The sequence below is a fragment of the Heterodontus francisci genome, chromosome 8 (genome assembly GCF_036365525.1).
Source record: "Heterodontus francisci isolate sHetFra1 chromosome 8, sHetFra1.hap1, whole genome shotgun sequence".
NCBI lineage: Eukaryota > Metazoa > Chordata > Chondrichthyes > Heterodontiformes > Heterodontidae > Heterodontus > Heterodontus francisci.
The window spans coordinates 76,457,735-76,470,044 of record NC_090378.1 but is presented as its reverse complement, the minus strand read 5'-3'; the positions used below and the strand labels follow the sequence as shown (position 1 = coordinate 76,470,044).

Genomic DNA, 12,310 nt, shown 5'->3' with positions numbered 1-12,310 from the left:
TCCCCACTTGCTCCCTCCCTCACTGCTTGCACCCCTCAGCCGCTCACTCCCCACGTCACCCCGTCACCCCTCGCTATGTCACCCGGAGAAACAGTGGGGGTGGGGGGATAGGACGTGAGCGGCCAAGGGTGGAACAAGTGGCCAAGATGGGGAAAGTGGCCAGGGGAGAAGCGAGCAGCTGAGGTGGGGAGTGAGTGGCTGCGGGTGACGGGGCAACGTGGGGTGGAAGGGGCGAGGTGGAGAACGAGAGTCTCAGGTGGGTAAGCAGCAAGGCGAGGAGCAAGTGGACGATGGAGGAAATCGGCAAGGCGGGGAGTGAGTAGCCGAGCGGGGGAAGTGGCAAGGCAGGAAGCAGCGGCGGGGAGCAAGCAGCCGTGGGGGAAAGCAGTGAGGCGGGAGCAAGCAGCCGAGGGGGGGAAATGGTGAAGTGGGATGGAGCGGCAAGTAGTCCGGAGTGGGAAACTGAAAGCACTGATGACGTCCGCGATCACACTATGCATGCTCTGCTTTGACAGGAGACATTTTGTTATAAAAAAGAGTTAAAAGTTCTATTTGGTTACCTGGTTACTTTCACACACCCAAGTCATCAGCAATTTTTGATACCAGCTGTAATTTTACTCAGTTATCTCTGAACAAGGGTTAATTTTTTTGCAATGGTTATATTTAATGTCTCACTTTTACATTTTGACTGTAGATTACAGAAGAGAAATGTTGGGTGCTAGAGGGTCTCTATTATGAATTTACACTCATGCACAAGGCTTTGTTCATGGGAGTTAGTAAGGGGAATTGGGATGCAGTGGTCAGTGGGTAATTTATGTTAATGATAGACCTTAGGCCATACCGATCTCCAAGACCAAATCCTCAAAATACACTAAATTAAAAGCAAAATACTGCGGATGCTGGAAATCTGAAATAAAAACAAGAAATGCTGGAAATACTCAGCAGGTCTGGCAGCATCTGCTGAGAGAGAAGCAGAGTTAACATTTCAGGTCAGTGACCGTTCTGAAGAAGGGTCACTGACCTGAAACGTTAACTCTGCTTCTCTCTCCACGGATGCTGCCAGACCTGCTGAGTGTTTCCAGCATTTCTTGTTTTTATGCCTCAATATACACGTCAGCTAGATGAAGATCCATGCCGGCAGTGCAAGTTCATGAAATATGCCCTCTGGTGTGCAGACAAGTTGCAGTTATGTTTTTTTTATTTTTTCACGGGATGTAGGCATCGCTGGCAAGGCCAGCATTTATTGTCCATTCCTAACTGCCCTTGAGAAGGTGGTGGTGAGCCACCATCTTGAATTGATGCAATCCATCTGGGGTAGGTACACCCACAGTGCTGTTAGGAAGAGGCTTCCAGGTTTTTGACCCAGAGACAATGAACAAATGGCGGTATAGCTCCAAATCAGGATGGTCATAGAGTCATAGTGTGTGTGGCTTGGAGGGGAACTTGCAGGTGGTGATGTTCCCATGCGCCTGCTGCCCTTGTCCTTCTAGGTGGTAGAGGGTCATGGGTTTGCTTTTAATTCACTGATTTGACTGTAGTATTTTGACAAGCTTCTTCCCTTTGCAGACTGCTGACATGCTACAAGCCAGAGCAAACGCTGCTAAGTACCTGGCTGAAGAGGCTGTTAAAAAGGGGTCGTACACATTGCAGCAAGTTGATCGCATCTTAAGTAACCTAAGAGGTATGTAACCGGCCTTTGTACTTTTGCAATAAAATAGCAAACATTGCAATTAGATAAAAACTGTTTCATCCACACGAGGCGATCACATTCATTCATGAGATTTTTGCTTGTATTTCTCTTGGTAAAATTATTTTTTGGTCATCTCAAAATAGCAGTAACAGATTTGCATTATATTGATTCCCATCTAACATGAAACTTTGACCATATGCAGAACACTTACGTTCACAGCAACATTAACACAATGGTAATTGTCAATTACACAATAACAATGCCAAATCCAAAGAGAAAATATCAACATAGTATTGTGGAAGGGACAAAAAGATAAAGTGCTTTAAACTACTATTCTATCCTTTACCCCATGGAGAACAGATGAAGAATTCAAGAGGCTGCCCCCACTTTATAGTTCCAAAATCAGGAACCCAGTCACTGCCTCTTGATTTTAGCAGTCTTGGAAGTTAAAGATTCAAGACTGAGAATAATCAGGATAGAAATGCTTCATGTTGTCCCCTGGGCTCCACTTCAGAGGTCGAGACAATGTTTGGAAATATCAAATTGAGGAGCCCAGCACTAACCTGTGTTCTAACTGACCTCCGTGTGTCTGGGCTTGATTTTCAATTCGGGGTCGGGAACCCAATGCATGGATAATTTTCAAATCCTGACACTGTGCCTCATCTTTATTGCTCGTGCAATGCTATCTTTAAATGTAAATGCCCCAATTGGACCGAAGGCGAGCTCGGCGCCCAATTAGCGGTGCCGAGTGTTTCCAGGAGGCATGAGCTGCCTGCACAGCATGAGCAGCAAAGGCAGATGGCAACCATGATGGGGCCTGCCACTGCCTTGCAGAAGAGAGTAGGCAGCACCGCGGAGGGCCAGCAGCCTAACAGGAAAATAGCCATACAGCCAAATGAGAGGTAATGCACATGATCTGGTGCAAGATCCCCCAAGTCCCTAGACTTTTCACCTCATTTTTAAAAAAAGCACTAACCTCTCCCCGCATTGAACCCAACAGCTGTGCACTAATGTGCACCAGACTGTTCGGGTTTGCTGATTTGCCGATTGAAAATTGCATTCTCGCCCTCCCCAGCCAATTAACAAGCTCCTCAAGGAGCTTTGCAGGCCATTAATTGGAGGTGAGCAGGCTCCTGACTCCCTCCCCCGCCCTCACTTTGAAAAGTGGAGCATGTCCCAGAGGCATCGGGATCCAGAGATAACTTCTGAGAACATGATCTTCAATTCACACCTGCACCTGTGCTTGCCCCCAAAACACTTTGATAATCCAGCCCTATAAGTCTGTCAACAGGTGTTAAGTGGACCATACTCTCCGAAATTTGCATCATGACACTGCTGCAATGGAAACATAAGTAAGTTGGGAAGGGAAGACATTTTACCTATGGGACCAGATTTTAAATTTAGCCCCTGATGGGTTACAAGTCTCTTCATCTATTGGTTATCAGCAGTGAACAGTCTCCGTCTTGTTCCTCGTGGAGGTAGGTTGCTTAAAAAAAAAAACTGCCTCTTCATCTGCACTAAATTGGAAAGCTCATTCAGAAGGTTCACAGGATGGCTAGAATGGCCAATGAAAATATATAGTAGGGAAAGATTTTCTGAGATTTGGGCAGAGATATATTGCTGATGGACCTTTACCATCCATGTGCCCTGGGATTGCTTGGCGCTGACACTGGGTACCTGGCTTGGACAGTGTTTCAAGCTCCAGCGTTAACATCTTTCAATTTGCTAAACACAGCAACAAATCACCAAAAAGAATTAACAAAGAAACCTACCTGAGCAGGGAAAAGATTGATTATTTAAATCACATCGAATATCATCATTCACGACTCTGCTATTTCAGTTGAGTGAAATACCGAATTAGATCTGAAGAATGCTCTCATCAAATGCAATGACATGAACTATTAGTTATTCTAATCTCATTCTATGTTGTTTGTTTTGATATTGCAGATTTTAACACAAGAGTGATCAGCAATAAAACGGCTGCTGAAAATGCTTTGAAAAAAATACCTGATATCATCAGGACCATCGATGGTGCCAATGCAAAGACTGCCGGGGCTGAGAATCAATTGGGAAATGCAGTAACAACTGCTAGTGATGCCAAGAGGAAAGCCAGGGAGGCAGATGCTATTGCTGATGATGTTCTGAAGGTACTATTATTTGCAGTTAATTTTCAAATCTGTTAAATAGTGTGAGACCAAATGTTAAACAACTTCAGCAATTAATTTGCTTTGCATCTCTTTTCCTGATGAGGTCTTGTATTTTCTCCCATCCTGCTTTGGTGTTCTCATGTCATGCCCCATTTCTATCCAAGAATACAATTGTTACTTTGCCAAACATTAGTGAGTGCAGTGAAAGTAGCCAAAGGTGACTGACCTTCCTGATTTTGCTCCTTTCGCTGGGCACCATACACACAACATGCAACCTTCGACTGATAGAAGACAAGTTCATCCAGATGGAAAATATGCTTGTGTGGGTAAAGGGTGAGGACAACATCAGAGTCGATTAGACTGCCAATACTCATTGTCCAGGCTTGTGCAACTATATCCCAGCATAAATCACTCCTTCAGTAGAGAGGAGAAAATTTAGAATTTTTTTAAAAAAGTACTAGAAAATAAAGCTCTTTGAAATATCTCTCTTGCACGCTGAAGTAATCTGGCAAAACTCCAAGATAGCAACCCAAACTACAATCTGCATTATTCAACCAAACTAGTTGCAATTCATAAATGACATTTCCAAAGTTAAAGCAGCACAAGAACCATCATGTTCTATAAAATATTTGACCATTTCTGTCTAGCACTTATCTTTAAAATCTTCTGTTTAATTCCTTACCATTTTTTATTCAGCTGTATTTTAGAAAAATGAGTCAACACTGGGAGTGTAACTATGCAGGCTAAACTAATGTGAACGGAGATAATGCATTAATTTTCATTTCTCCTGCACTGATATAATTTATCAACAACAAAATCTTCTTGAATGTTTCACCATGTTTTATATTGTCACTTTTTGCAGCCTGAATAATGTTCTGTCAAACACCATCTGCGACTTTTATGTTGACAATAACCTTCAACATGACCTTTTATTATTGTTTCACTCCTATTAACAGAGGGCTGTCAAATCTTTGGATGACGCAAATGCTGCATTCGCTGATACTACATTACTGGATGAAGCGGTGGGCAATATGAATGAGCAGCTGAAACAAATGCAGACTGACGTGGCAAGTAAACAGAGATCTGTGGATAGAGATACAGCGGTGGCAGAGATGGTGAGATCTTTGTGGTGGCTATTTACTCTCATTTACAGTAAGGTTGGATTTTTGTGCCTATTGCAACTCCAAAAATACACTTGCTGTGATTTGACCAATTGTTGGATTATGTGTATTTGAGGGGCTTTCACTAGTTTCTGTCCAAGTGGGAGAAATGTGTAAGACCAGGAAAAGGACAATGTAATATTCGCAGCTCCATAAGTCTTTTATTCTAGTATTGAACTGTTGGAAAGAGATTATTGGATGGCAAAAACAATGGGTTTGCTTTCCACAAAATATAAGTACTTGTTCTGAAGTGCAGCATTTTTGTAAGTTTGTGAAAGCGAGGAATGCTCAATACTGCCTCCAGCCTATTGAAGGGACTAAATGTTACAGAAAAACATTGTGAGGTTTTGGAATAGCATCTTATTAGAGCAAAGCATATTGAAATCACAATACAGTTAGAAATACTGTACACAAGAATAATTCTGTTGTTAAAGACCAAGGACAGGGGAATAGCTCCATGTACTTTATTTGGCTGAAAGTCCTGTGTGGTGGCACATGTTAATGAGCTGTTAGAGGTTTTCTAATACTGTTGAGTACATCCTCTGGAGCTGAAGCCTGGTTACTCACACTCATGCTGATAAAGCAAGGGAGAATAGAATATGTGTAAACTAGCAAAAAACATAAAAACAGACTGTAAAACCTTCTATAGGTACGTGAAAAGGAAACATTTGGCTAAGACAAATGTGTGCCCATTACAGGCAGAGTCAGGAGAATTTATAATGGGTAATAGAGAAATGGCAGAGAAGCTAAATGATTACTTTGTGTCTGTCTTCACTGAGGAAGATAAAAGAAATCTCCCAGAATTAGAGATCCAAGGGATTAGGGGGAATGAGGAATTGAAGGAAATTACTATTATTAAGAAGGTTGTATTGGAGAAATTAATGGGGCTGAAGGTTGATAAGTCCCCAGGACCTGATATTCTACATCCCAGAGTTTTGAAAGAGGTAGCTATGGAGATAGTGGATGCATTGGTGATCATCTTCCAAAATTCTATAGATTCTGAAGTGGTTTCTGCAGATTGGAAGGTAGCAAATGTCACCCCACTATTTAAGAAGGGAGGGAGAGAGAAAACAGGGAACTACAGACCTGTTAGCCTTACATCAGTAGTAGGGGAAATGCTAGAATCTATTCTAAAGGATGTGATAAATGGACACTTGGATAATAATAATCTGATTGGGCATAGTCAACATGGATTTATGAATGGGAAATCATGTTTGATGAACCTGTTAGAGTTTTTTGAGGATGTTACTAACAGAATTGATAAAGGGGAGTCAGTGGACATAGTTTACTTGGATTTTCAGAAGGCTTTTGATCAAGTACCCCACAGGAGGTTGGTTAGCAAAATTAAAACACATGGGATAGGAGGTAATATACTGGCATGGATTAAGGATTGGTTAACTGGCAGAAAATAGAGAGTAGGAATAAACATGTAATTCTCGCGTTGGCAGGCTATGACTGGTGGGGACCGCAAGGGTCAGTGCTTGGGCCCCAGCTGTTCACAATATATATCAATGATTTGGATGTGGGGACCAAATGTAATATTTCCAAGTTCTCAGATGACACAAACTAGGTGGGAATGTGTGTTTAGAGGAAGATGCAAAGTGGCTTCAAGGGGATTTGGACAGACTTAGTGAGTGGGCAAGAACGTGGCAGATGGAATATAATGAGGAAAAATGTGAGGTTATCCATTTTGGTAGGAGGAATAGATGTGCAGAGTATTACTTAAATGGTAAGAGATTAGAAAGTGTAGATGTACAAAGGGACCTGGGTGTCCTTGTCAATAACACTGAAAGCTAACTTGCAGGTGCAGCAAGCAATTAAGAAGGCTAATGGTATGTTAGCCTTTATCGCAAGAGGATTTGAGTACAGGAATAGTGAAGTCTTGCTTCAATTGTATAGAACCTTGGTTAGACTGCATCTGGAGTACTGTGTGCAGTTTTGGTCTCCTTACCTTAGGAAGAATATTATTGCCATAGAGGGAGTGCAACGAAGGTTCACCAGACTTGTTCCCGGAATGGCAGGACTGTCCAATAAAGAGTGATTGGGGCAACTGGGCCTATATTCTCTCGAGTTTCAAAGAATGAGCGGTGACCTCATTGAAACCTACAAAATACTTAAAGGGATAGACTGGGTAAATGCAGTTAAGATGTTTCCCCTGGTCGGGGAGTCTAGAACCAGGGGACACAATTTCAAAATAAGGGGGAAGCACGCAGGACAGAGATGAGGAGAAATTTCTTCACTCAGAAGGTTGTGAATCTTTGGAATTCTCTACCCCAGAGAGCAGTGGAAGCTCAGTCATTGAGTATGTTTAAAGCAGAGATTTACAGATTTCTAAAAACCAGTGACATAAAGGGATATGGGGATAGTGTGGGAAAAAGGCATTGAAGTGGATGATCAGCTATGATCGTATTGAATGGTGGAGCAGCCTTGATGGGCTGAGTGGCCTCCTGCTGTTCCTATCCCATGAGTTAAAGCCCTAGAGTCATTACGGCATAGAAGGTGGTCATTCAGCTCATCAAGTAATGCCGGCTCTTTGTAAAGCAATCCAGTCAGTCCCATTCCCCCTCTTTATTTCTTGTAGCCCTGCAAGTTTATTTTCTTCAAGTGCCTATCCAATTTCCCTTTGAAATCATTGATCATCTCCGCTTCCACCACCCTCATAGGCAGCGAGTTCCAGTTACACTTGCTGTGTTAAAAATGTTCCTCCTCAAATTCCCCCTTTATCTTTTACCCAAAACCTTAAGTCTAGTCCTTGTACCATCAGCTAATGGGAACAGATTTTCTTTGTTTACCTTATCTAAACCTATCATAATCTTGTAGACCCCTATCAAATCTCCCCTCAACCTCCTTTGCTCTAAGGAGAACAACTCAAACTTCTCCAACCTAACTTTATAGCTAAAAGCCCTCATCCTGGAACCATTCTGCTAAATCTCCTTTGTATCCTGTCAAGGACCTTCACATCCTTCCTAAAGTGTGGTGACCTGAATTGGATGCAGTACTTAAGTTGTGGCCTAACCAGAGCTTTACAAAGATTCAGCATAACTTCCCTGCTTTTATATTCAATACCTCTATTGATGTAGCCCAAGATCCCATATGTTTTGCTAACTACTCTCTCAATATGTCCTGCCACCTTCAAAGATCTGTGCACGTGAACCCCCAGGTTCTTCTGTCCATGTACACTCTTTAGAACTGTGCCTTTCCCTATCCCTTCTGCCAAAATGCATCATCTCACACTTCTCTGTATTAAATTCCATCTGCCATGGAAATCCCATTCTGCTATGTCCTGTTGCAATTGATTGGTATCATCCTCATTGTTTGTCATACCTCCAAGTTTGGTATCATAGGCAAATTTTGACATGTTACTTTATATTCCAATATCCAATATCAAAAAAAAAGCAGTGGCCCTAGCACTAACCCTTGGGAAACAACACTGTCTACCATCCTCCAGTCTGAAAAACAACCATTTACCATGATTCACTGTTTTTTGTCCTTAAGCCAATTTTTTTATCCAACTGGACATTGACCCTCCTATTCCATGAGCCTCAATTTTGCTAACCAGCCTTTTATATGGCACTTTGTCAAGCGCTTTCTTAAAATCCATATAGACAGCACCCATTGCATTTCCTTCATCAATCTTCTCTGTTACTTCATCAAAACATTCAACTCAGTTTGTTTGTTAAAACACAATCTATCTTTTACAAATCCATACTGGCTCTCTTTAATTAACTCAAACCTCTCCAAGTGCCTGTTAATATTTTTTCTGATCATATTTTCTAAAACCTTACCCACCACTGATGTTAAACTGACTAGCCAGTAGTGACTAGGATTGTCCTTACAACCTTTCTTGAACAAGGGTGTCACATTTGCCACTTTCCAATCCTCTGGCACCTGCCCTGTATCTAGGTAAGTTTGGAAGATTAGGACAAGGCTTCCGTTGTCTCCACTCCCACTTCACTTAGCAACCTATGATGCAAGCTATCCGGACCGGAGATTTATCCATTCTAAACATAGCCAGCCTTTCCAGTACATCCTGCCTATCAATTTTCACCCTATCCATTACCTCTGCCATCTCCGCTTCTACCAATATTTTGTCAGCATCCTCTTCCTTAGTAAACACCAATACAAAGTACTCATTAAGTATTCTAGCCCTGCGCCTCTAAGCATATATCACCTACATTGTCCCTAATAGGCCCAACCCCGTCTCTTACTGCCAGCTTATTATTTGCATGCCCATGGAAGATTTTTGGGTTCCCTGTTATGTTAATTACCATTCCATTCTCATATTCTCCCTTTGCCAGTCTCATTTTGCTCTTCACTTCCCCTCTTAACTTATTGTATTTGGCCTGGCTCTTGCTTGAATTCACCTGACATACATCATACACCCTTTTTTTTTTGGTTTCATCAATTTCTCTATATGTCATCCAAGGTTCCCCTACCTTTCCCTCTGGTTGGAATGAAGGTGATAACATATACTAGAGTATTATTCTGTAGCTGATGGCATTCCCTGTTAACTCAATGTTCATGCATGACCCTCAGCAGTAAATGTTGATAGGGTTTTTTTTAGCACTGAGCAGCATTACAGCTAAGCCTGGTGCTATCCTCACCTGAAGGCCTTTTGTGGATGGACATTTTTTAGAGGGGGTAACTGGTATTGGTTAAGAGCAGGAACTAAAGTTTATTTTTCCTTTCTTCAACTCCATGGTGCTGAGGACAATAGGACCACCCTCACACATCCATGACTAAAATTGAGAAATTTAGACAAAGTTTGGAGCTGTTATAGTCTGTAAGCTGTTATCACATGCCACAGTGCATTTACCCATGCATTTATTGTTCCAGACCACAGGCACCATAACTGATGCAACCATAAATATAGCAAATGCAAAGGATTCCATGAAAAAAACAATGGATTTGATAAACAAGCTATTGCTTTCTATGGGTAAGTGTAACAATGTTTAGAATTGAGTTAGACTTCTGTAAATATAATGAAATCTCTTCAGTGTGCATCAAGTGTTTAGAAACAAAAAGATTCAGCAAAAACTTTGTCAAAAAGACAACACTGCTTTAAATTGTAGAAACTTTACTAGTACTGAAGTTTAGTGAGGGGACAGTCGATGACTCCAAGCTTCCAGCCTGGGCCCGTTTTTTTTAAAAACTGTTTTTAAGTGACTTGGCAGGAGGAAGGGATACCCCACTAATATGTCATAAGTGCAGAAAATGAGCTAAGCTGAAATGGAGCATTGCACATATACAGTATACAGCATGATTCATTAACTGATAGTACACAACATGTCTGTGTAGCTACAAAACACTGCACTATAATGAAGTGCCACCCTGTTAGAATTATGAAGCTGAGGTTTTGTTCAGTTTAAGGGCAGAATTCTTTATTTGCGTATTCCCTGGTGTCTCCTGGTCATGTACCAATGGGCGGTCTGCTCCCAGGTCTTTGTCAATACTATTCCAAAGTAAACACTAGGACATGCACAATAATAGCCTAATGTTGAACATCCTATTGATTTTCTCTACATCCCTGTGGGAAAGTGTTTGCCTGCTTCAGTTCTGATTGGGAGTGGGAATTCAGGAGTATTCAGTCAAACAGTAGCACTAAAGCACAGTACTCACTGTGCTGCTCTATGTATGAAAGGGTTTATTTCATCACAAATTATGCAGACTTGGAACTGATGTACACAGCAGTTTACTGTTGAATTTTAAATCTCTAAGTCATGCTAACCTTTATAAAACAGAACTGTAATGGATCTTATACAGTGCATGTAAAGTTAGACATCCTCAAAGTGCCAGAATGTATGTTTTAACTTCTGATTTCCGGAGAGTGTAGATTTTTCATTTCTTGTCACCTGTGCCTCAAACCCACAAAGGGTCTGGTCTCTCTTATTTTTAAGGCTAACCTGTGAAATCCAGACCTCATAATCTCCTCTATTATTTAAATATCTCTGGCTTTACTGGTTTCTCTCTATCTCATATCAACCCATTATCTCCTATGATGTTCAGTCATGCTAGCACTATTTAAATAAATAGTCTTGTTTCTTTTGCAGGTAACCCATCTGAAATTGACACTACTAAGTTACAACGTGTAGAGAATTCCCTGCAGATCTCTAAAAATCAATTGACTAATGAACTTACATTGAATCTACGACATTTGGAAGATGCTGCCAGAGAGCAAAAAGAAGCTATAGCAGCTTTTGACCAAGACATTGAGGACATCCTTGGTGATATTAAAAACCTGGAAAACATCAGAGACACTTTACCTAAAGCATGCTTCAACCCTGCCGCCTATGAAAGGCCCTAATTATTTGGCATCCTCTGATGCTGTACTGCTAATATTATGAAAATTTCCTATTTTTAAGAAAACAACCTCAGTAAAAAAACTTACATTTCATGGAACACTTTTCCAGCATCAGATAAAATGTTAACACAGCAACAGCCTTTGCAAAAACAATTCTTTTAAAAGCCATATTTGATTGAATTAGATGGTAATATCACTGTGTCCTTTCTGTTGTTTATTCGTCATTGCATAGGTTGCATTTTCCAAGGTGCCAACTTTACACTATACCCACTCTTTCCTAACTGGGTTGCAATAAAAAGTAAAATACTTAATTTATTTTTCAAAAATGCAAGCCAGTTATCAAAATACCATACCAAATTATCATTATTTTTCTAATTCCTAAAATCCTGCAACATTGCAAGTTATAGTTTACCATTACTAGATCTGCTACAGGCCTATATGAAAATCTATTAAAGAGAGGCACTACATAGCAGTATTGATTGTCATACTTTTGCATTGATTCTGACACCATCATTAACATTTGAAATCAGTTTCTCTCTACAGTGGCATAAAGTCAATATATGCCATGTTAGGCAGATGGGTCTTTTAGTGCCTTGTGCAGCTTTTCTATAGAATTAGCTGCTCTGTTAGTTGCTGTTATTGTTCTGTCTGTGTGAATTGTAAGGGTAACCGTACTAAATAACAATTTAACTCAAAGGCAAATGCGTCTTAGAAAATTGCTGTCTAGACTGTTTGCGAATCTCAGCTGAGGCACTACAACTTGTTGGGGTGAAGGGGAGGGGGAAGGGGAAGAGCAATCAGCCAAGGTTTCCACACTTGATTTCTGCCCGTGTACAGATATCAGATAAGGAGACCTCCTATAGGTTGATAACCCGAATGACATTCACTGTCTAAACTGACATGTGGCCAGATAAGTGAATTACTGGAAATCTGCTGCTTCCTAGGGAACCGTAGCCAAACGAGATCCAGTGCCATCAGGAGAGAACAGAGCAAAATTGGAGTGGGATAGAGA

At 41.1% G+C, this 12,310-nt stretch overlaps 1 protein-coding gene across 1 annotated transcript in view; it reads left to right on the top strand.

The window, feature by feature from the left end:
• The window catches only part of LOC137373211 (laminin subunit gamma-1-like), a 75,445-nt gene extending 63,401 nt beyond the window's left edge, over positions 1 to 12,044 (top strand). Inside the window, exons 21-25 of the mRNA XM_068038066.1 lie at positions 1,567 to 1,681; positions 3,638 to 3,837; positions 4,794 to 4,952; positions 9,834 to 9,933; positions 11,048 to 12,044. Of these exons, the coding sequence (XP_067894167.1) occupies positions 1,567 to 1,681; positions 3,638 to 3,837; positions 4,794 to 4,952; positions 9,834 to 9,933; positions 11,048 to 11,301 (828 nt within the window). The 3' untranslated portion in view covers positions 11,302 to 12,044. The remainder of the gene's footprint in view (positions 1 to 1,566; positions 1,682 to 3,637; positions 3,838 to 4,793; positions 4,953 to 9,833; positions 9,934 to 11,047) is intronic.
• Positions 12,045 to 12,310: the final 266 nt, after the last annotated feature.